Genomic DNA, 25,807 nt, shown 5'->3' on the forward strand with positions numbered 1-25,807 from the left:
CACTGTTATGTTGGCTTAAGCCTCCCCATAATTTTTAAGCACCATAACGCAAACCACTCGCTTGATATGCTCGCACCCTATCAACAGTGGACGACTGGGTTAGAGAGGACAGCAACAATGAAACTCCATCCTTGTTGATTTTTTTCTTCGCAAACCGGCATTAGTTACATGTTTCTGCTGCGCCGTCGAGAAATATTTCGCAGGTCTGTGGACCGTGCATTGTCACGGATGGTGTCTCATAGGCGGTTCCGCATTGCGAGACCGGATTAAAAAATAAAAAATGCGTTGTATTGCACAAGCTTGAGCCTCAGCAATAAGCATGGCCTCGTATCAGAACATCCTGGTTTGGCCTAACAGAGAAAAAACTATGCAAGCAGCGAGAACGGCGCTGGAAAGAAATTAAGGTAAGGGAATGATTTAGTGACAAACAACCCAAAACAAGCAAAAAGACATCATTTCAAAAAGCGTGATACTAATGTGGCACGCCTACTAACATAAAATTTTATTAATTACCAAAGTTTTCACAGGACTAAAGATTTTGCAAAATGAGAAAAACAGACCAAAATATTCACGTCGTCTTAGAAGAGAGACTTCCACCGTTCGCACTGGCTCTTCCGGAATTCCTTAGTCTCGTTAAAGTTGCCGTAGTCCATTATGAGCATGACGGGCGCTTGCTTGGTGTACCTCGGCCACTTCTGCTTTTCTGGAAGCTCTGGGACCCTGTCAAAAAAGAAAGGGCGCCGAGTCAGACCTAAGATTGCACAGCACAAGTAAGCCTCAGAGTAGTAGCGAGGTTATTTAGTCTCATGTCCTGCGCGAAGTGGGATGCCTCTTTCCACGCTGGCACCAGCTCCACTGTGCGGTCAGGCCATCATTCTCTTTTATTCGTTTTCGCAGCCCAACCTCAAAGCCTTATTCTGACTAGTCAGCGATTTGATATTCACCAAAAACCACACTAACCAAAGCTAGACTGCAAATTCGGGGGAAAACGTTTTCTTCATCCGTTTCCCCTCCGGCGGAATAGTAATAATAATAATAATAATCTTTATTTTCTTTTCACAAAACAAGATACACATTCAGGCCTGCCAAATCCAAAAAAGGCTTGAAGGGCAATGCCTGGCAGTTGGCAAAAGTCACCACACTTTCTAACAAGAAAAAAAAAAGTATACACAGTCCCGAACAAGAAAAGTGCAGTAGCACTAAAAGCAAGAAAAATTACAAGAAAAAAGGGTGCCATAGACAGAAACTGAAGGCCCCAAAACACATTGTTTGATGAGTTTCGGGCTTGTTAAAGAAAAATCCTCATCGGGCAAACTATTCAATATTGAGAGGTGCATAATAAGGCCGCACACGTTATACGTATTTGGTCCGCAAGCGCGGCAAAGTAAATCGTTCCCTTGGACGAAGTTCTCCCATTGCTGTGTGCACATTGGAAAGTACCCAGAAATGTGGCGCAACAAATGCAATCCCATGAGAAGAAAACACAACACAGGTGCACACTACGGCACTGTACACACACTTCCTCTTCACCACTCAGCTACAACATCCTCTTTTACACCCAAGTACATGCTCTTCCCACCCCTCTTGTTTGCCAAGCAGATAGTAGCACATTCATCCACTTGGGTGTACGTGGGTGTAGAATTTGTGACTGTCTTGCTTGGACGATGTTAGCGTTGTACTGTGATGATTGTGCTACTGCCTGCTTGGCAAAGAAGAGTTGTCTGAAGAAGATGTACTTGGGTGTAAAAGAGGATGTTGTAGCTGAGTGATGAAGAGGGGGTATTAGTTCAGTGCCATATAACAGTTGGTAGTGTGCTCCTGTGTTGTGTTTTCTTCTCATGTGATTGTGTTTGTTGCGCCACATTTCAGGGCACTATGCAGCACCAACTCGCCCCTCAAGCTGTTATTTTGAGGCACATTGGATAATTCTCTATTCCAAACATATTTTAATACAACTGTTAATTTGTACAGTTGGTAAAAATCAGGGATGTGCTGGTGTGCGAACAAATTCGTATTCAAAGGCAAAGACAAACCGCAACAGATTTCAAAGACCTTTTCAAAGTACTATTAATTTTATCACGCCGATACTTGCACAGTGGTGAAAACAGGTTTCACCATATTGCAGTACACTGTAAGCTAGTGCACTGAAAACATTTTTAGAGATTTGCAGAGAGCAAAGAAATTTAATAGAATTCAACAAGCATGCTACTTTGCGTCGCTCGGTGCATACGAGTGCTAAATGTGTATTCCATGGCATACCAGCATATCGAAGTATTTAATAGATGACAGACATTCTATAGGTGAACAAGTGCAATTATCACAGGTAGGTAAGTGTAAAAAAACAGGTTTAACAAAAGGATTTTGCGTATAAGCACTATTAAAGCATACAAGCTTACTTTTTGCGCTGTTAACATTAATTAAGTTATTGTGAAACCACTTCATTTCATGACTTCATGTATGTCGTGTTGGAGATTCGAGATGACATGTTCACGGTTATAATGGCGAGTAATTAGGAGAGTACTGAAAAATCTTACTGTGGTCTGTGTTAGTGCTAAGATCATTTACATAAAAGTTTATAACAGAGGTGCAGAGGTACGGAACACCTTTTGTAATGATCGGTTCACTTCGAATTTCGCCTCATGCTACAATCTTTGTATTATTTGTGAAGTAATTCAATAAAAGAGACAGGAATGAACCACGAATACGCAATGGTGAAGCTTCTGGTGTAATATACTATGGTTAACATTGTAAAACTCTTTAGAGACACTTAAAAACAGAGTATGCAAATTCATCGTTTTCGAATGTGCAGTTAATAGCATCACAAACATAATCTAAAACAAGCTGAGTTCAATAAAACGGAGAGTTGAGCTAGCCGGTATATGTTTAAGGAATAACAGCGCAGAGACGAAGGACAAAGAAGACAACACCTGCGCAGGCGTTGTCTTCTTCTTTGTCCTTCGTCTCCCCACTGCTATTCCTTAAGCTAAGTTCACCTGCCTCTAATGAAGCCGAACTGACGGTTAGAGAAAACGTCGCTAGTCTCAAAGAAGGTAGACAATAAAGTGTAAATATGTTTTTCTAGGATACCACCAACAGTTGGAAGGATAGATATACCTCGATAGTTTTCCACATTGCTTTTAACGCCGTTTTTATACAACGGAATAACAAGTACAGCTCTCAATTCATTAGGGACAACTTGGGTAATAACGATAGTATTTAAAATACATAATGCAACACCTTTTAAAAAATCAAAATTTCTGCAGAGCAACGCTAGAGACACTCCATCAAGTCCAAGAGACTTGCACCCTTTAAAGCTAAACAAAATCGATCGAAGATCATCCTCAGTCATCATCATCATCATTAACATCATCATCATCAGCAGCAGCAGCAGCAGCAGCAGCCTGACTATACCCACTGCAGGGCGAAGGCCTCTCCCATATTTCTCCAATACACCCGGTTCTGTGCTAGCGGCATCCATTTGACTCCTCCGAACTTCTTAACATCATCCGCCCACCTAACTTTCTTCCGCCCCCTGCTATGCTTTCCTTCCCTTGGAATCCAGTTTGTTACCCTCAGCGACCATCGGTTATCCTCTCCTCGCAATACATGTCCTGCCCATGTCCATTTCTTCTTCTTGATTTCCTCTAGAATGTCGGTAACTTGAGTTATTTCTCTGACCCACTCTGCACGCTTTCTATCTCTTAATGTTACCCCTACCATTTTTCGTTCCATAGCCCTCTGAGTTGTCCTCAACTTAAGTAGAACCCTCTTGGTTAGCCTCCACGTTTCAGCCCCATAGGTGAGTACAGGTAAGATGCAACTGTTGTATACTTTCCTCTTGAGCGATACCGGTAAGCTGCTAGTCATAATCTGAGAGTGCTTGCCAAATGCGCTCCATCCCAATCTTATTCTTCTTGTTATTTCCTTTTCATGGTCCGGATCTGCGGTTACTACCTGTCCTAAGTAGACGTATTCGCCTACTACTTCCAGTACTTTGCTACAACCACTGTTCCTTCCCGAGGCTATTGAACATTAACCGTCTTCTGCATATTGATTTTCAAGCCTACCTTTCTACTTTTCCTGTCTAGGTTATCAATCATTATTTGCAGTTCATCCCCCGATTTGCTTAGCAAGGCAATGTCATCAGCAAATCGCAGATTACTGAGGTATTCTCCATCTACCCTTATCCCTAACTGCTCCCATTCCAAGTCTCCGACATACTCAGTACATACATGCAAAGCCGCTGAACTGAGGACGCAAGGATCATTAATTGAAACGCCAGCAGAAAAAGGAGCATTATCTTTGTCAGTATAAATAGCTACATTAAATGCATTAGCTAGAGTTATCGATAAAGCAAAAAAAAATTTTACAGACATCTATTGGTCTCTTAGAAGTGCATCCTCTTAACTCATTTATTAGTGACCAAGTCCGCCGTTGGTTTTGACGTGATTCCTCGAACTTCCACTGGGTGTATTTCCGTTTTTTTCCTTCTCTCTATCGCATTTGCACGGTTGCAGAACAATACCCACATATATATATATATATATATATATATATATATATATATATATATATATATATATATATCGTTTTTCTTTTTAATTCTTTGATCTAAAAACAATGTGACTAATAAATTAATGTAATATAATACAATGAAGTCGATGAAGCAAATGTATTAACTCGAACTTTCTCAACGCTTTTGTCTGACTACTGAACTATTTACGACATTAAGTTTCACAAATCAATTTTGATTAAAACCTTCTAACATATGCTTCCATACAATAACAAAAATGTGGCCTCTGAATGCTTGCTCTCCTAAATATTTCTGAAAACACAATCCATGTTTTCGCTTTAGCAGTTTTCTGTCTATAAACAATACCTGAAGGGTTCCTGAAAGCTAACATTTCAGCATAAATTGATTCTTGAATTTAACTCCACATACGCTAAATAATACTACCCCGAAATTTGAGCTCATTCGATGCAGTGGATATGTTTTAAATGAATTATTTTTATTAATTTGAAAGCAGCTTTCTGATCTGGCTAACGTTTATAGTGAACTAGAATACTTTCTAGTGGCGCGAACGACGCCGCTGGGGCACGGCGTTTCTCATTGACGCCGCCAGATGGCACAACTGCAACATCATCTAGTCAACTTTTCAATGCTCTCTTGCAATAGTGCGACATAGTATAGATACTTTTGCGCGTATATATAATAATAAGTGCTTATTTTTCCCTGTGCTGATGTATGTAGACATCCACCTATGTCAGAAGCTTGGCTTTTCATTCGAAATTAGTTTTTTTCACGGCTGCACTAGTGCGAAAGCGCTCTTATTTCGCTGGCGTCTGCTACGGCTCATGCGGGATAATCTGTACTTATGTAACTTTTTGAGCCCTGCAGAGCCAACTTTATTAAAGAGAAAACTCAACTGTCAGCAGCAGACTGGTAGCAGAGTGGCCAGGCACTGTGCGCATGCACGGATTCTCACATCTCTGTTCAGCCTCGCAGTAACTTTCCTTTAGCCAAATAAGGATGGATAGTAAACTGCGCTGTTCGGTATGCACTGGTAACCAGGAAATACTGACTTTAGCGTGAGATCTGCGTAGCATTAGGAAATTTACCAAATGGAAAAGTGAGGAGCAGTTTCAGGATGTTGTTTATTGACAGAAAGTGGTCACGAAAAAAAAAAAGAACTACGTTTTTTAAACGAGCCATCCGACAATATTCTGTAGATATTCTCTTCTGTTCACTTCGGGATGTTGTTTTTTGACAGACACAGGTCACAAAAAAAATCGTTTTTTGAAACGAGCTCTCCGGAGATATTCTGTGGTGTTACCATTATTGTCTGTTCACAGCAGCAATATCTACTACAAACCATTGCTGCAAGCCAGGTGCTAAAATTCTTTCATGCCTTGGTGTCATGCATAACATGCAAAAAATGCATGAGGTCAGTGCAGTTTTGTTTACGCACATGAGAAGGCTTCTCCCCTGCTATTTTATTTCATTTGAGTGCATGGGACAGAATTCACCAATGCGTTCTTTGTGAAATTACTGACCACAAAGTCAGTTCATAGTCAGCCCTAAGAGCATCTGCTCAACTTCAGGTGCTTCGAAGCTTGGCGTCTCTTGTCATTGTTCTTGTTAATACTTTTTGTAAAAAGGTGCATGCGAGTAGTCAAATAAAAAGCCGTCATTTCTGCTGCAACGCTTTGAAAATGGTCAGAGCATCCGAGCTGGTAGGTTTGCTTGGCCTGGAGCATACTTAGCACATTCAAAATACTATCTGCATGAAGCTCATTTAGGCTGAAGCAGGTTGTAAATGCCTTCTCAAGCTCAGGCACAAACGTGTAAAGAACACTTGAAGGGTACAAAAGCCTTCCGTTGTTCTTCATATGAGTAAACTTCGCAAAGTTTAATACCTGTGATTTTTCTTTGCTCAGCAAAAGAAGATTAAGGCATTTCTCGCAGTTCGTCTTCAAAATGCATTTTCTGGCTACATAGCCAGCTATATAAAATATAAGTCGGCTATCACTTGATGCCACAACACAGGCTGAATGGTCAGAATCTGCACGGAGCACTAAATTCTGTGCAGCATCAATATTGCCCACATCAAGGCACATATCAACAAGCTGCTGCTTGCCAGAAGGACAGCTCTGCTGATTCACACCAGGACCTAAAAGGGAACTGAGTATTCCAGGCTCACAATTTTCTTTTGAAACAGAGTGAGCAAGACTGCCGAACGACAGGCAGTTTACAGCAACAATAAACTGCTGTAGCGTCGGATGCGCATTGCATCTACAAGACTGTCGCACAATGCCAAAGAGGTGTTCAATTGGGTCTTGGCTTGTCCTGCTGGTTAAGAGGAATTTAAAACCTACTTCTTCACAGAGGTATTTAAGCAATGATAGTATGCTTGAGATAGCAACTCGGAGCCATGTGGCAGTGGACTGGCTGAGGAAACCACGTTGCCCTTTAGTGTGACGTTCCCATGCATCAAGCAGCACCAGCATGTTCCTTATCTTGTCCTCAGATGGAGACGAAAATCTCAATGCCTCAGCAGGAAACCGTGATGTCATTAGCAGCACGAGGTCAGGGATGCTCCTGCATAATCAAGACAACAAAATAAAGTTTGGACTGCTATATCAGGAAGATAAACACAACCATTGCTCACACTTGAAAGGTTTATTGCGAAGCGCTAAAATATCTTGAAGTGCTTACTCAGAGAAATGCAGTGTTCCTGAAATGTCACCGCACCACTCTTCAATCTTTTCTCTGTATAGGTACATGCCCTTGACAACTTTGTCGCTGAACAGCCGGAAAGCCAAAGAGACCCGCATCCTCTCAAAGTTGTTTGGGTTTGTATGGCTTGTGGTAATGCCATGGAGTGCCTGCAGGGTCACACTGTTCCTATCCAATGCCACAGCTCTGCGTACAACTTTCAAGGAGACCTGCAATGCACAGAAAATTTATTTTGGTATGATATGCATCATAAATGAAAGGAGCATTATACATGCAGAGAGATATTTGGTATATGATATACAGGAAAAACACTTACCCGTCCTTCTGGAACCAAGTAATCATGGCTAAGCAGGCCATTGCGCAAGCACTTGATTAGGTGTGGGAAGTCTGACATAAAATAGAGCCGCCTCTTTGAGTCCACAGGATTGGGAGCATCAAACTTAGTACTGGTCAGTAATGCCCTGACTCCCATGAGGGCCCACATCTTCCTATTCCACGTCGCTCCATATAAGGTTATGAAGAACGACTTTCAAGCCCGCTTTTTCTGTCAGTATGACAGCCTCAACCATAATCTTGGCGAGCAAGCTGCCTTTGATATTGCCTCTTGTTGCAAAAGCCGCAAGTACCTGTGTCCACTTCCCCACAAACGGAACAAACATCACCACCATGCCATGGTCACAAACCACATGCTTGTTTTCATCAGATGTAAATGAACCCTACGCAGTGCCTGGTGTCATCGACGGTACCGGAACCATGGAAGAATGCAAACATTATCCTCATTCACAAGAAAGGTGACTCTAAGGACCTTAAAAATTACAGACCAATCAGCTTACTGTCTGTTACGTATAAGGTATTTACTAAGGTAATCGCTAATAGAATCAGGACAACCTTAGACTGCAATCAAGCAAAGGATCAAGCAGGGTTTCGGAAACGGTACTCTACTATCGATCATATCCATACCATCAATCAGGTGATAGAAAAATGCTCGGAATATAACCAGCCCTTATACATAGCATTCATTGATTACGAAAAAGCATTTGACTCAGTTGAAACCTCGGCGGTGATGCAGGCATTGCGAAATCAGGAGGTAGACTAGCCGTACGTGAAAGTGCTGGAAGATATATATATATATATATATATAGTGGCTGCACAGCAACCATAGTTCTGCATAATAAAAGTAACAAAATTCCCATAAAGAAAGGTGTTAGGCAAGGAGACACAATCTCCCCAGTACTATTCACAGCTTGTTTAGAGGAAGTATTCAGAGACTTGGAATGGGGGCAGTTAGGGATAAGGGTAGATGGAGAATACCTCAGTAATCTGCGATTTGCTGATGACATTGCCTTGCTAAGCAACTCGGGGGATGAACTGCAAATAATCATTGATGACCTAGACAGGAAAAGTAGAAAGGTATGCTTGAAAATCAATATGCAGAAGACTAAGGTAATGTTCAACAGCCTCGGGAAGGAACAGCAGTTTACATTAGGTAGCGAAATACTGGAAGTAGTAGGCGAATATGTCTACTTAGGACAGGTTTTAACCGCAGATCCGGACCACGAAAAGGAAATAACAAGAAGAATAAGATTGGGATGGAGCGCATTTGGCAAGCACTCGCAGATTATGATTAGCAGCTTACCGGTATCGCTCAAAAGGAAAGTATACAACAGTTGCATCTTGCCTGTACTCACCTATGGGGCTGAAACGTGGAGGCTAACCAAGAGAGTTCTACTTAAGTTGAGGACAACCCAGAGGGCTATGGAACGATAAATGGTAGGGGTAACATTAAGAGATAGAAAGCGTGCAGAGTGGCTCAGAGAAATAACTCAAGTTACCGACATTCTAGTAGAAATTAAGAAGGGGCAGGACATGTAGTGCGAAGAGAGGATAACCGATGGTCGCTGAGGGTAACAAAGCGGATTCCAAGGGAAGCGAAGCGTAGCAGGGGGCGGCAGAAAGTTAGGTGGGCGGATGAGATTAAGAAGTTCGCAGGGGCCAAGTGGATGCAGCTAGCACAGAACCGGGTGAAGTGGAGAAATATGGGAGGGGCCTTCGCCCTGCAGTGGGTATAATCAGGCTGATGATGATGATGATGATGATGATGATGATGATGATGATGATGATGATGAAATGGACCCAGGTCCACAAAGCCATCTATGTGGCCAGCAGAGGTGACGGAGAGATGTTCAGAGAGCTTCATCTCATCGACTATGAGGCCTCCATGCATGCAGATGAAATTTGTCCATAGTGCTAGTTGCTTCTTTCAGCACGTCAAAAACTTTGTCATTAAATCCAAAGCCTTCTTTATAGCACTTCAGATATTTGCAAAGAATTGTTTTACTGGGCAAAGCAAGTATTTTTTTTCTTTCCTCATGTGATCATACAGCTTTGAGCTTCTCATCTTCATAACTAAGCATTCCAGGACCCATTGTGGCGAGTACTTCATGCCCTTCGGGCTTTTGCGGGATGCTGTTTCAAATATGTGTTGTATGGCCTCACGCTGTTTAGAAGGAAGCGTAGCAACTCTGGCATCAAAGTCTTCCTCAGCAATCTTTTTGTTCTTTTCCACCATTGCTGCAAGCTGGAAGTGGCACGGGTTCTCAGACAAGCTGTTCTTTCCTTTTCCAGCTTGAGGCGCAATGAAAATGCTTTTTTTGCTGAAAAGTTCACCTTGATGCATGCAGTCTGTGACTTCCTTGTAATGAGGTATTTTCGAAGAGTCTTGCATTCTCCACAATCAGTTCCTGCAAATGCAAATGTTTGGGCATAAAATCACATGCATAACAGGAAATAAACAAAGTATTAGTGTACTTATATTTAAAAAGGGCAAAAAGCCGAACTTACCTTCTCTAGAAACTTTTCCTTCACATTTTGTGCTGAAAACACCACGCTCTAACACAGTACATGTGGCTCGCAGCTTCTCTGTCAGGCACTCCAATATTTGGTTGAAGTCTGTCGTCAGCATGCCTCCCTTACAGATTTCCTCAGTCTCTTGCAGCACACTCGCCGCTTCTGCCATTGAACACACGATAGTGTCGTTCCACAGCGCACCTCGAACGAACACTTGTGCGCGCACTTGACATTCAGCAGCAACAAACAAAACAACCTTGTCATGCACAACCTCAAGCCTGGGGCTCCTTTGTATGCCTGTTGTTGCAAAACCTAGGCTTGATGCACCATCGTACTGAAATCGGCACCTGATGGCAATTCCAAACTGTGAAGTTCACCAGTCGTGAACTGTTCAGTTCCCGATGATTCCGCATCAATTTGATTGTTGTCGTCCAATGCATTGGTTGGAGAATCCTGGCGCTGTTTCTTACTTGTGGATGAGTTTGTTGAAACTGGTCTTTTTCGCTCCAGCCTTGGCTTCACAGGCTTGACTGAAAGATAAGCCGGACAACCCGGCAAGAGTGTAGGCACCGCATCAGGTACCAGCGACAGCTTTCCACGTGGTATCCGTACTTCGCTGCCGTTGATTATATGAACATAGTCACGCAGGATGAGATACGACTCGAAATGGTGCTCACTATACTGACGTCGCAACGACATATCATCCCCATGTTGCCTGCTATTTGCGGTGTCGGCTCCACTCTTGCATGCACGCAGTGGGCAGTGGTTGCTGAGTGATTTTTTTTTCTTTTTCATCAGCAAAAAAGAGGCTTTTCCTTTGAGAAGCCTTCACATAATATGCCACCCTAGTGATCCTTGGACTTGTTTTGGGCTTTCGTCTAGAGATTGTCGAGGAGGCCGAAATCGATGGGTTCATGCTATATTATTTAGGCATACAATCAGAAGCATATTATTCGTACGTTGTGAGCGCTTGTTTTAGCAAAAAGTGCTCCCGCATACAAAAAGGTACATGTCCAAGGTCCCCTTCCGCCGTGCGCGCCGCGTAAGGGGAAAGGGGTTAGCGTCTGTTGCTGATTGTCGTTCGATTTTCCGGTCAGAAAACTAAGATGAAAACCCAAACAAGCATATATTGACGCGAGAGCACAGCTTGCAACATAATATGTGCAGACAATACTTTTAAACGAAGCGGTACCTCTTAACCTGCTGTTTTTCTGCTGGTGAACAATTTTTGCAAAAACATGTTCAGTCTGGCCACGGCCAGTGCACGAAAGCATGCGCCGCCAAAAACCCAATGCGATTCGAATGCGCTTCACTCCCCGCACGAGCCGCCGTCTCCGTCTCGCCTCCCCCGCAGCCGCGCGCGCGATACTGGGACCGACTCCCGAGCCTAATCTTGCGATTTTGTTGTGCTTATTCAGCAAATGACTCGTGAGTCCTTCAACGTAAATATGCACCATTTAGTATTTAGTGTGTGAACCCTTAACTCCCGCAGTAATGCGCCGATTCGCGGATTACGGCTGCGCCCCGAGCGTGTTTGTTTACATAGCTTTTGTATTTGACGGGATGTATGCTGCTCATTCGCACTGCATAAAATGCAATCTGAGCTAGCAATACCAAATCTATCCACTTCTTTTCGCACCAGATGCACCTTTATTTGTTTACAAACTAAAACTTCGCTGCAAGAAGAGCCGTGGATGCTACGTCCCCTGCCTGCGCCGGGTACCCATAATCGGCGCAGAAAGCTGCCTGCTGCGGTGGAAGCTAGCAAAAAACAACTCGAAGATTGGTGGCTTTACAGCAGAATAGTCACATAATGTTAGTAATGTAGAAACAAAAATTCAATAAATAAAATGACGGTGTAGTTAACCGATCTAAAACAATAATTAAGATGTAGGGGGAAAAACGAGCATGATAGCAACTGCTACCACCCCGTTTCAAAGGGAACGCTTCTCTATTTCATCCATTCATCCATGCACTCGTCAAACAGGGTCACATCGACGCTTCCCGCTCAATGTACACGCGCTTGTGATGTAAGCAGTCGTCAATTTGCGGGTCGCTGCTGCCTTAACTACACTCGATGGCCACATGCAACCGCTAAAGCTTCTGAATGCGCGCTCTGTAATCGCCGAAACTGTAGACCCGAATGCCACGTACTCGCGCTAGGGCTACTCGTCGCGGAACAGACCGAAAGTTCGGCGCCGACTGACATTTCTGGCCAAGGTCATTGCTGATGAGAAGAGGAGAATTATCAAGTGAAGCTGTTTTTATTTTTCTAATATAGTTAAACTACATAAAAGCGCAGCTGCTCAGGCCGTTAACTCATGATCAAGTGTCAAGTTCTCGGTCGGCCTCTGATCTGACTAAATTAGATCGGGCGACCGTCAGCTAATCAGTGCCGTCGGCGACGCGGAGCCGAGAACCTCACACTACGGCGATAGGCGACCGTTGGTCGTGGTGGCGTCGTCGCCTGTGTAATACGACAGATCATAAGCTAAGGAACCTAACCGCACAGCCCACTGACAGAGACCGTGCCTTATGCTGATAAAAACACATCTTACTCTATATCGTTTTTGTGCAGTAACGTGTTCAACAATCACTTGTGCATCACGGACGACAACTGTGTCAGTCGTCAACAAAAGAAAATGAGATGTGTGCTTTGATAATGCAGTCTCCATTGCAGACGACGCTTCCCCGCCTATTCTCTTATGACGTCACACGAGCATTTCAAAATGGCCGTTGTTCTCGGTGGGAGGAGCTTCCCGATTCCGATTTCAATCGCGTTTTTTCTAATATCCGCAGTGCGCTAGGCGCTAAAACTTTACAAGTACAATCACAGACTTGTATATAATTCACAGAAGTATAAAACAGCAATGCATCGAACGACCCTGTCATTGCCCCTTAAGAGCTCTGCAGTGCTCTATAAGAAGGCAGCCACCGATTTTTTTAAAGGCTTTTTCAGACGGGAAGATGGCTACTGCGGTAAAATGCACCTGCGGTGGTGAACATTAGAAAATACAGAATATTAATAACAACTAAGGCGGTTAAATAATTTCTGATTAACAATTTTAGATTAATATAATGGTTAGGAGTCTAAATATATTTAGAAATTTATAGAAGGCTATTGCTAATAGCATCATGAATACGCTTCACCCATGGCCGTCAGTCAACGACTCAAGTGGGATGTCATCTTCTCTGTCGCTCACCGCTCCTTTCTGCCCCAGCGCACGCTGTAAGGAAGAAAGCCTTTGCTTCGGAGAAACATTTTCTTTCCTATTGTAACACGGCATTACTCGCTCAGTGGTGGCTTTAATCAGCGCCATTTCGCTACCACTGTTGTTACTTTCCTAGAAAACAAATTCTGGTCGTGGAGATATTGCGATCTCTGTAGTCAAGCCAGGATTCTAGATATTACGAGGAATTACCACCGACCCGAGAAGAATCCCTATTCTAACCACAAAAACGTGCTCCGAAATTGAACATAACAAAAGGAAAACCTTCCTTTTTTTTCAGTTAGTAGTTGCACCTACCCATTTTCAGCGAAGCTGGTGACTGCACGCACAATTGCTTGGCTCATGCGTCCATCAGGAGAGTCGGGGTCTTCGACGTACTTATGACCGAAAAGGAACGGCAGCTCAGTTGCATGGGGCACGCCCGTCCATTTCGGAAATGGTGCCGCAGCCGACTTGTGAGAAAAGACGTAGGCGAACACTTTGTTGCCGCGTTCACTGTGCTTATCTGCGAAGAAGCGCAGCGGGCAGTTGAACAGCCTGTCCGATGCGTAGTCGAGGTATTGCCGTCTCAGAGCGTTTCCGTCCCCTTCGGGAGCATTGGCGGTGTACTGGTCGAGCACGTCTGGCACGTCTTCCTTCAGCCATGTTGACACCGTGGAATGGAGGGTGTCCTGGAGCTTTTCGGATATCTCGAGGTCTTCGGCCAGAAGTTCTAGTTTTGGCGGGAACATCGGAATCAGAGAACCCTCGTCCGACGTGACACCCGCTATGACGTCAATTGACCCAAAGAAGCCGCGATTCATTGCGACAAGCGGCATTTTGGGTAGGAACGAGTCGTGGTAGACAGGGAAGAAGGGAACCACCTTAGGGGCGACGCTCTCCATGGATGCCTGGATCAACTCATCGGCAGACTTGCGGCGGAAGCACCTCACGACGTCCTCGGCATGCGACGAGAGATCAATGGCTCCCTTCTTGGAGCAGCCGACAATGTCAGCCACCTTGTTTCCTTTGACCATGCTTTCGTGGATCATGTCCCACATGTCGATGTTGTACATTGTGCCGCTCAGAAGAATGGCCCTTTTGAAGAGGCCTTCGCTCATGGGTGACAGGATGTGGGCGTGTGCGCTAACCGCGCCTGCACTCTCACCGCATACAGTGACTCGTTCTGGATCGCCGCCGAATGAAGCGATGTTGCGCTGAATCCACTTGAGAGCCTCCAGCTGGTCCAGCAGGCCTACGTTGCCTGGTGCCTCTGGAGAGTTGGCGCTCATGAAGCCCAGAATACCGACGCGGTAGTTCATGGCGACCAGGAGCACGTCTCCTAGCGCGGCCACATTGGCGCCGTTGTAGGTAGGTTCATTGGCGCTGCCAAAGACGAAGCCTCCCCCGTGTATCCAGACCAGCACTGGCCGATTGGAATTTGGCCCCTTGGCACTCTTAGGTACCCACACGTTCAGATGAAGGCAGTCCTCTGTGAAGACGGCGTCGCCCATCGAGACGAGAGGCATCTTCACCTGGGTGGTGTACAGTTGACGGGTGAGAATTAGCGGCATTGCGTAAAGCTTCAACGCGTGGCACATGTTCCGGACTCAAATATTCAAGAATCATAAGTCATCTCTCAAGTATGTACGGTTCTAGCAAGCAAAAGCCATTGTCTGTTGTCTTAGCCCGAATTTCTTCCTGTCTTCGCACCCAAAAGCTCAGATATTGAAGAAAGATTTTTGGCATATTCTTTAAGATCGGCACTATCAAGTACAACATTCGAATGGAAACGAATTCTATCAACCTGGACTCGATTTAGGTCCCGAAAGCATCGGGCGACGGAGTCCCGACCAGATGTGCTATCTAGGGCAGAACAATTGAGAATACGGGGGCCGCTCGTTCTCCCAGTGCTTACACGGCCGCATTCCCGCTTCATTCCGTGTGCGTGCAGAGCTCTCGTGCTGCATCTGGGGCGCGTCGAAGTTTACATCGTTTGTGGCGCGGATTCAGAAAGAGTTACTTGCTTGAATTGTTTTCCGTAAATCGCAGGCCTCTCTCATATTCCTCAAATTAAACCATTCCTGTGCTAGCAGCATCCCCTAGACCCCTGCGAACTTCTCAACCTCATCCACCCACCTAATTTTCTACCGCCCCCTGCTACGTTTTCTTTCCCTTGGAATCCAGTTTGTTACCCTATAAGCTACCATCGGTTATTTTCTCATCACACTACATGTCCTGCCCATGCCCATTTCTTCTTTTTAATTTCGACTAGAATGTCACTAACTTGAGTTATTTCTCTGACCCACTCTGCACGCTTCCTATCTCTTAATGTTACCCCTACCATTTTCCGTTCCATAGCCCTTTGCGTTGTCCTCAACTTAAATAGAACCCTTTTCGATAACTTCCATGTTTCAGCCCCATAGGTCAGTACCGGTATACTGTTATACACTTTCCCCTTGAGAGACCGGAAAGCTGCTAGTCATAATGTTAGAGTACCTTCCAAATGCGCTCCATCCCAATCTCACTCTCCTAGTTAATTTCCTTTCGTTTTCCGGATTTGCGGTCACTACCTCTCCTAAATAGACATATTCACCTACCGCTTCTGAAGATTCGCTACCTATTTTAAATTGCTGTTCCTGTCCCAGGCTGTTCAGCATTACCTTAGTCTTCTACATATTAATCTTTAGGCCTACCTTTCTGCTTCTCCTTTCTAGATCATTTACCATTAGTTGTCGGTCGTTGATCCCCTGAGTTACTTAACAAGGCAATGTCATCAGCGAATCGCAGGTTACTGCGGTATTCTCTATCGGCACTGATGCCTAACTGCTCCCATTCCATGCCTTTGAATACACTCTCTAAGCTAGATGTTTAATATCACTGGGGAGATCGTGTCTTCTTGCCTAACACATTTCTTAACTGAAATTTTATCACTTTCTTTATGCAGAACTATGACTGCTCTGTAGCAATTATAGATATCTTGCAGTATATTCACACATGGATCATCTACACCCTAATCTCGCAATGCCTGCATGACCGCTGAGGTTTCGACCTAATCGAATTCTTTCTCGTAGTCAATTAATGTTATGTATATGGACTGGTTAGATTCCGAGGACCTTTGTACCACCTGGTTTATAGTGAGGATATGATCGATGGTAGAACACCATTTCCGAAATACTGCTTGATCATTTGGTTGATACAGTCTCAGGCTGTCCTGATCCTATCAGTGATTACCTTGTTAGAAACCTTGTACCTAACTGACAGTAAGCTAATTGGGCTGTAATTTTTAAATTCTTATCGTTTCCTTTCTTATGAATTAAAATAATGTCAGCGTTCTTCCATGATTTCGGCACTTTCGATGTCATCAGGCACTGCGTATGCAGGGCGGCCAGTTTTCTTGCACGGCATCCCCTCCGTCCTTAACAAATTAGTGGTTACCTGATCCTCGTCCGCTGCTTTCCCCCTTTTCATAGCTTTTAAGGCTTTCTTAATCTCGTCCTTCGTTACTAGCAGAACATCTGATTGCTCTTCATTACAGCCAATTTCCTTCTTGTTTTGACTACTATAGCTACTGTAGAGGTCCGTATAGAACTCTTCGGCTACCTTGATTATCTTGACCATGCTAGCAATGACACTGCCCACCTTATCCCTCAGTACATTTGATTTTTCCCTATGCCTAATTTCCTCTTTACCGCTTTCAGGCTATGGCCGGACCGTTCTTTAGATCATTTTCCCCTTACGTCGGCCACCATGCGCTTATTGATTAGCTTTGATATCTCTGCAAGTTCTATCCGGTCTGTTGAATTGGAGGTTTTCATTATTTGGCTTTCCTTAATCAAATTTTTCGTCTCCTTTGACAGCTTACCGGTATCCTCTCTAACTATCCTACCTCCTACTTCTACCACGCACTCAGTAACGATACCTCTGAAATTATTGTTCATAGCTTCTAGGCTAAGGTCGGCTTCCTCGGTTAGCACGAGTATCTATTCTGCAGCGTGGGCCTGAATTCTTCCGCTTATCCCCTTACCGATAATTCATTGATGGACTTCTTTCTTATTAATCTGTATCGCTCCCTCTTCAGATCTAGTCTAATTCGAGACTGCATCGCACCTTTCCTATTCCCTCTATATACTGCACAATGCCGGGATTAGAAGACAGTATGAAATCAATTTCATTTTTAGTCTCCTCGTTATTGTTTTTCCCTGTCCACTTGCGGTTCTTCCATTTGCTGAAGCAGGTATTCGTAATTCGTAAGTTATTGCGTTCAGCAATCTCAACTAGTAACGTTTCCATGCTATTTCTTAATCCAATGCCACAGTTGCACACGGCATGGTCTCAAGCTTGCTTTATATCTACCTTGGCATTGTAGTCACCCATCAGTACAGTATAATTTGTTTTTAGTTTCCCCATTGCCGATTCTACTTCTTCGTGCTACATGTAGGTGCGTATGCTTGTACAACCTTCAGCTTATACTGCTTATTTAGCTTAATTACGATGCCGGCGCATTTAAGCCTGTTTTTAAGGTCAAAATAAAGCGCTGTTTTTTTAATCGTAATCCTAACCGATGACAAAGCAGACTGGTAACAGACTACAGCGGACTGTTTGCGAAAACACTGAACGCACTCTCAGGGGCTAAGATGAATAGCGATAGAAAAAAAAGAGCTCTTTCTTTCTTTAAATACCAGGATTAATTGTGATCGGCGCCATGAATGCAACCGTTATCGTATAGTCGCCGGGCCGAGCGGCGCAAAGCGGCCGCCCGCGACCAAGCTCGGAAAAAGCAGCTGCCCATGCGAAACAAGCTATCAGGTTGGCAAGCGGGGGTATATAGGACGCGCATGCGCCTAATATTCCTTAAGCGTAACCTCGACGATGCCATATCGCCGCCTAGTGATGCCAAGGCAGTTTTAAAACGGTGCTCTGGCATCTCGCAAAATGTTGTCCATGACTGTACATACCTAATGCGCAAACACACGCGAACTGATGATTCCAAGTCTTAGTGCTTTATTGTTGCCTTGTATCCGCTCCTTGTGTCATTGACCAGAGTCGCAAGCTTCACTGACGCTTTCAGAATAACATTTAGGAAGCTAATAGCACTTTTAAGAGAGAGTTAAAATTCTGCTCTAAACCGCCGCCGTATGAGCGGCAGCGCTTCTCCCCATAGCGTTGATGCCTCGCCGCCAGGGATGCTGTGTCGCTGGCGTCGCGCAACTAACTTGAGCTTAGGTTCCCTAGTGCTCCGATTTGAATGCGGGCGTAGGACTTATTTAAAATAAGCATGAGCGCAATGTAAAGCTTGTAATGTTATGTATTAGTCTAGTATTTGACTATCGATTCTCCTTTAATAAATTAATCGTAATACATTTTGTAATTGTGGCAAATGATTTAAGCTACTGTCATTATTAAGTGATTACATTTCCTTCAAGTTCCTACATGAAGCTTCACTTCTCAATTTTCGTTTATGCAGCGTTTTCCTTCGACTCATATCGCTACCTACGGATAAATGCAACGTAATCACGTTACTGCCGCTTATCTTTGGACTAGCATTCATTATGCAAAAATGAACAGGGTATGCGTTCAGGCGTAAAAGAGAAGGTGAGAAAATATATGAACACTCCCATTGAGATGGTCGCCGAAAGATATGTAAAATATTTGGTTTTGTGGTGTTTAACGTCCCAAAGCCACTCAGCCTATGAGAAACGCCGTAGGTGAGGACTCCGGAAATTTCTTCCACCTGGGGTTATTTAGTGTGCACTGACATCGCACAGCACACGGGCGCCTTGCTTTTCGCCTCCAAAGCGGCCGCCAAGGCCGGGATTCGATCCCGCATCCTTCGGAACAGTAGTCGAGCGCCGTAACCACTGCGCCACCCCGGCGTGGTTGTAAAACATTTAATCCCTACTTGTTCTATAGTACTTTGACGTACCAATACCACAAGGAGCAAGAAAAAATAAAGGGCATCAAAATGAATCGCACTGCGAAATAGAGCGCTAACTACAACGAATTCAGAGTAGAAACGTATTTCAGACACCTTGGATACCGGGCTATGTTCGATAATGTCATAAGCACGTGAACTGTTCATTTCTGATCATGAACATTACCTGAGCGTTTGCTTATCCTTGCTACCATAATTGATTACGATACTTGGTAACAAGTGCCGCTCGAAGTTGAAAGCACGGGGGCTAAGAAGCAAGAAGCTTAATTCAACCAGCAAAACGTCGGTAATTTAGTGTGCACAGCGAAGGTGTAACTCCCCTCTTATTATTTTCCATTTTGGTATTTCGTTTTTCTTTTACTAACGCGTTAGCATTGTCTATATTTGAGGTTAGGGATCACCAAAAGTTGTGTGCATGATTTCGTCGTAGCCGAACTAGTTACCAAAATACGAACCATTCTACTAGATACAGGATGAAAAAACCTTGTCTCCAAATTTGTATGGGTAAAATTAAGTAATAAGGTAATCAGTTATAGCTATAGAAATTCAATCACACGTCAAAATAGCCAGGCAGAGTAATGGAGACGTTCGAATGTGACGCCAAACTTCCGGTCACGTGATCTGTGTAGTGTCACGTGGCATGCGGCAAGATTCATGCGACAGGAAGTGGGGCGCGTCCGCACGTGTGTCATGTGACCAGAAATTTGGCGTTGAAGAAAAAAGCACTAATAAAACGAGTAAAATGGATCACAATATATGTAAAGTGTCGTTTAATCGAAGGATAGAGGACAAAAAATCTCGTGTGGAAAATTAAATGGGTAGGATTGAGTAATTAGGCAATTAATTAGAGCCAAAAAGCCAGACGCTGAAATAGCCAGGTAGAGTAATGGTTAAGTCCGGATGTGGCGTCACACTTTGTTCACATGATGTGTGGTAGGGTCACATAACATATGGCAAAGATCATGCGACCGGAAGTGTGACGTGTATTCATATGTGTCACATGAACGTAAGAAAAAAAAAGCAAAACTAAAATAAGTAAAAGTGACGAGAAAAAGTTTAAGGCATCGTTTAATCGAGAAAAAGAGAGAAAAATAAAAGAACATGCGCAGCATGCTTTACAGTGTCGTTAAAGCTTCTGCATTTTTCCAAACCGGGTATCGCAGTGATCTCTAACGTTTTTGATGTTGGTTACCTGTATTGTACATAGTTCACCTTTCCCTACTTTGGCCTCAAAAGGTCATATTTTTGCCACACTACAAAAAAAAACGTTTTCCGTTCTTGTCTCGGTGTACTAATAAACCTTGAACACATGCAGTCTGGCCTCATTTGTTTACATTCGATTGTGCTACGTATTGGAAGGCATCAAAGGCTAATTTAAAATTAACAATAAGCTACATTGTTCTCGAATGTTTGCACTAGTCTGATATCGCACAGTGATATCCGGAAGCAGTTCAGCACTGCCACGAATAATTTCACGTCATCTCTTTCTGCAAGTTGCCTGTGCTAGAACACGCAATGTTAGGCATGAATGTTGTGCAACTAACGTTGTTCAGTTTTGTTCAGATATCCCATTAATTTTTATATGCACTAGCTAAACGTGTTTTTCACCCTAACGCTTTGGCTCTTAAGAATTTGATAAAGCTAGGTATTCGATCGGTACATGTATGTAAAGTGGACAAGAAAAAAAGCGTGCGTTTGCCTGTTCTTTTTTCACCTGTTCTTTTGGATGGTTTCAATATCAGCCGGCCACCTCTTTTATTTATGATTTTAACCGTCCTTGAACAGCGGAACTCTAGAATCCCATTCTCTGCTCTCACACTTCACTTTGTTGAGCAAACTAACACAGAATTCTAGGACCAATATTATCTTCAATTTAGTTTTTTTTTTTATAGAATGGTGCTCCGACGTGAGCAGCGTCTGCATAAATTTCCTCGATTTGGGAATGACCTTGGACATACTTCACCCGAATTGGAGCTAAGAGTAAGTACTTCGTGAAAAGTTTCATTTAGAAGATCAGTACTTCAGCTGACAGCACGCTAAAAGATCCGTTGCTCATTAAACTGCCATTAACGCATCAACAACATGATCCATGCGAATGAACGCTTCTTAAGAGAGATTAAAGGTGGAACTTTTTGTATTTCCTTTATAATCAACCACCTGTATAACTGTTTACGTGCACGCAGAGTTTATACAGCATTTTCTGCACTTTAAATCAAAATGCAACTTGTTGGCATTTTGAAGTCGCAGCCACAGATAGTGACCACATTCCCCACGCGTGGTTACAGCGCGCCATTCGCACTAACAATTTCAATTATGCGACCATGCGAGATTATCCGAGACGGAGCTCCTTCCGCTATTCCCATAGGCAATACTTTATTTTGCTGGGAGTGTTCCCGGCGCAACGTGTTACTACAATCAAAGAGTCGAATGCAGAGGATTCGGCAAGTTGGCTTAGGCCAAAAGCCACTTCCCATTAACAACAAAATAGAGTAGACTTAGGGACTCAAACGCTCGTCTCGACCTAATAACTTTCGTCAATAAACTGTTCAGTTTTTAATAATAACTCTCTTTTTTATCTGTCTCTCTTCCTTTCTTTTCTTCTTGAATGTGCGTAATTGGCATGACTGATAGGTATCTACATCCGGGAAAATTCCGCGGGTACTGCTGCCAAGCCTGCTGGAATGTTTATATAGTATTTAGCAAACGTTCAATATTTTTATCATCTATGTCCATCAGTTGTTTTTTTTTTTTTTTTTTTACGAAGCAAAAATGGTCTCGCCAAAGAGAAGAAAACTTTGAGAGTTATGAGTGCGTATAGAGAACGCGACACCAGTATAGCAGTGTGGAAGCACCTGTGGGCATGCCGTGAGCTTGGCGGTGGTCGTGTCCAGAGTGGCCTCCCACGGAGCCTTGCGTACGGGAGGCCGGAACCGCAGCTTGTCCACGGGTGGTTCGGCAAAAGGGATGCCTCGGTACTCTTCCACGTCCCGACCTATGGCTCGCACAATCCTGCCGCGTACTTTGCCTTCGGTAGTATCCCTCTCCGCGTAGGAATCACCGCCGGCAGCCGCAGACACCCACAATAACAGGGCGACCACGAATAGGGAGGGCATGGAAGCCATTTTGTGGCTGAAATACAAATAAAGAAGTACGATTGTTTGCTGCACCGGCACTGATGGCATACGGTTAAAAGGTACGCACACACGACCATGCATGAAAACGACGCTGCGGCCCTCAGCATCATTGCATCTGCTAATCATTTTTGTTTTCATTTATTTAACCATCGCATTATTTTGTACACACTACATAGCCCATTAATGTCCTACTGATATGATAATCCCTACACCACACAGCAAGGAAGAGAGAGCGCTATGGTTGGTATCATAGCACAGTGACTACCTCGATGATGCAATACTAACATGCTCTCACGGCGACACCTTTTATTCTGTGCTCGTGCCCCAGATATATAGAATATCCCCGAAAAAAAGCAGATTCCGCACAGGGTACCTGTGTTCCTCGCACCCTCCATTAAACGCACCACGGCCACGACAACCTCCCACGAACTTGTATTCAAGAAACGAACGTCTTAGCTCATGGAATCACCACTGCCGTGTGTTCTGTGCGCCGATATCTAGGCTGGTCAATTTCTAAGATGGCCATATAGCTACAACCCTTTTCTCTAGAATCAGCGACACACATTCAACACGACATGGGCAACGAGCGTCGTCATTTCAGCGCAGTGTACGAACACCTGTGGACTTTCTCTAACTGGCGCAATACAAGATGTTGACAGTGAACTGCTGCCACTGCATCGCATACACAATCGAGAACTAAAAAACCCACACCGGTGAAAAGCGCTTCACCTGCGTGGGCGTCTCTTTTTTGTGCGTGTGTGTTGTGTATGCATGATGAACTCTGCAGTGCTAGTATAGTTCAGATAATCGTGACACGATGTAAGTTTTTACAGCGGAATGGCTCTAGCTGATCTCAAAAATGCTGCCAGCAGGCGTGCCGTGTTCATGTTTGAGTTGGAAACGATACCTCTTAAAGTGCAATATCTTCGAAGTCTCGCAATCGTTCAACTTGTGATCGAAAACGTGCTCAATGTTACAAATATAAACACTAAACGATTCGGGTGCATAATGGCAAACAAGTTTTGTTCCACTGACAGTGTGATTACGCTACTCACTGAACGTAATAGCGAGACCAGTGCATAAGCAAGGAGCCAACGCTCCGAGACCCAGAGGTGAAAACTGTAAACTGGGATAAAACGAAATTACACTTACATTAAGATCCGCCCTAAAAATACCACGCGAAAGCATCTTGTGGTCTCCGGGGATTCCTCCGAACTGAAAAATTGAGCGAGTATGGGCAGTTTATAACCCGAAAGCCACCTTCAAACAGAAAAAACTGAAGCCACAAAGGAGCCTTCAGCTTGGATTCAGGTTCGGCAGAGTTAATTTTAGTCCGCTCGCGTGCTGTGTTGTGGCAGCCACATACATGATATCGAGGGTAAGTCTTCGCTCAAGCCTCCAAGGGCTGGGTAGTCAACACAAGTTGCGTCTAATATATGCATTTACCATGCCACGTATATTCACTACAAAGACGGCTTCATGTCGGTGACATAGTCGAGCCCGGTTGTGAAGAAACTCAAAGACTGCGTTACAGTTAAATATACCTAGGCGTAAAATGCAAAAATATATAAATATATAGCTGATGGAGCCGCACGTACCCTAGAACTAAGAATAAACTGCACTCACGCACGTGATGCGGTTATTTTGGTGATGCTCCACCAAAAACCCTATTGGTAGCACACCACTTGTTAGTTTGGCTTGGTCAAAAACTATTTTACATCGACGCTTGAGCGTGCGGCGTACGGCTAGAAAACCTAGCGCAGTGTGGCTTTCGCTACAAAATTTCTGGGGTCACTAAAGTATCCTTGCGTTCGGTAATTCGAGAACACTTGGTTGTTTTGTTGTTTGCTTGCTGCTTCTGCTGACGCTTGCGTTTGTGCGTCACTCTAATTCAACTGCGTTATGTACACAACTGTGCATTTACCAGACGCGTCTTTCGTCAGCTTCAAACGTTTTCTGAAATAAAGGCAATTGAAGACAAAAGTGTGGCGGAGCTCAGCACAGCCCTTGGCGCGCGAGTTTGATTCCTGTATAGGTCGCTCTTTTATTTCCTACGCTTTTATTCTATAATCAACAGGGTGCACATTTTATCATGACAGATAACGTAACTCTAAATAAGAAAGGCTTCCGCCTTGAAATGAACGTTTTTCTTGTGATAACGACCAGGTTAAGCAGCAAAAAATAAAACTACGAGCCTTTAGAAGAGTAATCAGCTGATGTATTGATTTCTGAAGTCCGATTTTACAATATGCAAAGTATTTGCTTTGGTAAATAATTTCCGACTAAACAACGGCGGCGAATCACGCTAACGCGTGAGCCACTGCTACAGGCAATTAAATTCGCTTCATGACGTAACATGGTGTGGCCCGAATAACGAAAGTCACCCTTCAGCGCAACCATGGTTCGAATTGTACAGGCTTTCACAGCGTTATCAGTGCCAGCCCTGCGCCGCGCAGTGTAACCACTTGCCGAAAGTAATCGAACAGCTCTTTTAGTCCGGCCATAATAGAACAGCACCGAGCGAATTGTACCATATTGTTTCGGTTTGTGTCTACCGTTCCAAAGCAACTGAGGCTATGGGACACCGCAGTGAAGGGCTCTGGAGTCTCTGACCTCCTCGGGTGGTTCTTTAACGTGCACTGACGTCGTACAGCGCAAGGGCGCCTTGCTTTTCGCCTCCATCGAAAAGCAGCAGGCGTGGCCGGGGTTGGATTCCGTGTCCTTGTATAAGTTCAGCAGCAGAGTGCCCTGACCACTGAGCCACCAGAGCTAGGCGAATATTATCATGTACTGAATGACCTGCAGGACTTCATTGTCATACTAGAAATTGCAGCGCCACTACAGCCACTAGCCAGTCACTATGCTTTAGTCATTACGATATACTGCGTGACTTTCCTATAAGATCACGTTGGGTTCTAGGCCGAATAATCGGCGGCGGCCTGGGGGACGTTAAACACCAGAAAACAAACCAAACCGAACCGGAATAATCCGCCTACGCGTTCGACATAGCAAATAATTCAAACAAACAAGTTTCCCATATCCGGGCTTGACTTTCCTGCCTTGTTGTGGCGTTTGCTGCTGCGCCTACTTTTTCTGTAACCATTCCTGAAAAGATGCATCGTTCAACAATCGCCTGTTATACGGGAGCAGCTTGGGATGAGAGTGGCGTAATAACTTTCTGTCAGACATCTCGGTCGACCACTCTGCACCTATCATGGCCGCAGCAGATAACGCCGCGAACATGTTTATGTTCTGCGGGGAAGTGCCACTATCTCCTTGACAAAGAAGAGGATGATGAGAAGATGTACTTGAGTGTAGAAGAGGAGCATTTAAATCTTTGCTGCTTTTCAACAGCCGTCGGCAGATGGCGACAGAGGGACCGATTTAGTAAAACCCCTCAATAAACTAAAAGTAGCGCCATCTCCTCTCTCCTCCTCCGGCGGCG

General features: G+C 44.1%; 2 protein-coding genes across 3 annotated transcripts in view; both read right to left on the reverse strand.

The window, feature by feature from the left end:
* Positions 1–454: 454 nt before the first annotated feature.
* Positions 455–25,807, reverse strand: part of LOC146194348 (acetylcholinesterase-like) — a 50,902-nt gene continuing 25,549 nt past the window's right edge. For both annotated transcript variants that reach the window (XM_084597358.1, XM_084597359.1), the window contains exons 2-4: positions 22,081–22,357; positions 13,612–14,828; positions 455–720 (exon numbers count right to left, since the gene is read on the reverse strand). In XM_084597358.1, coding sequence (XP_084453484.1) covers positions 579–720; positions 13,612–14,828; positions 22,081–22,350 — 1,629 coding nt within the window. In that variant the 5' untranslated portion in view covers positions 22,351–22,357 and the 3' untranslated portion in view covers positions 455–578. The remainder of the gene's footprint in view (positions 721–13,611; positions 14,829–22,080; positions 22,358–25,807) is intronic.
* On the reverse strand, positions 5,912–7,089 carry LOC146194349 (uncharacterized). Its single transcript, XM_084596046.1, has one exon. It carries the CDS (start codon positions 7,072–7,074, stop codon positions 6,079–6,081), a length of 996 nt encoding a protein of 331 aa, XP_084452172.1. The 5' UTR covers positions 7,075–7,089; the 3' UTR covers positions 5,912–6,078.

This window comes from Amblyomma maculatum, chromosome 3, assembly GCF_055883805.1.
Source record: "Amblyomma maculatum isolate TAMU_Amacu chromosome 3, ASM5588380v1, whole genome shotgun sequence".
Classification (NCBI taxonomy): Eukaryota; Metazoa; Arthropoda; class Arachnida; order Ixodida; family Ixodidae; genus Amblyomma; species Amblyomma maculatum.

Excerpts from the sequence above, each read along its gene's own strand:
- LOC146194349 (XM_084596046.1), bottom strand. The coding sequence starts at position 7,074 with ATGACATCACGGTTTCCTGCTGAGGCATTGAGATTTTCGTCTCCATCT.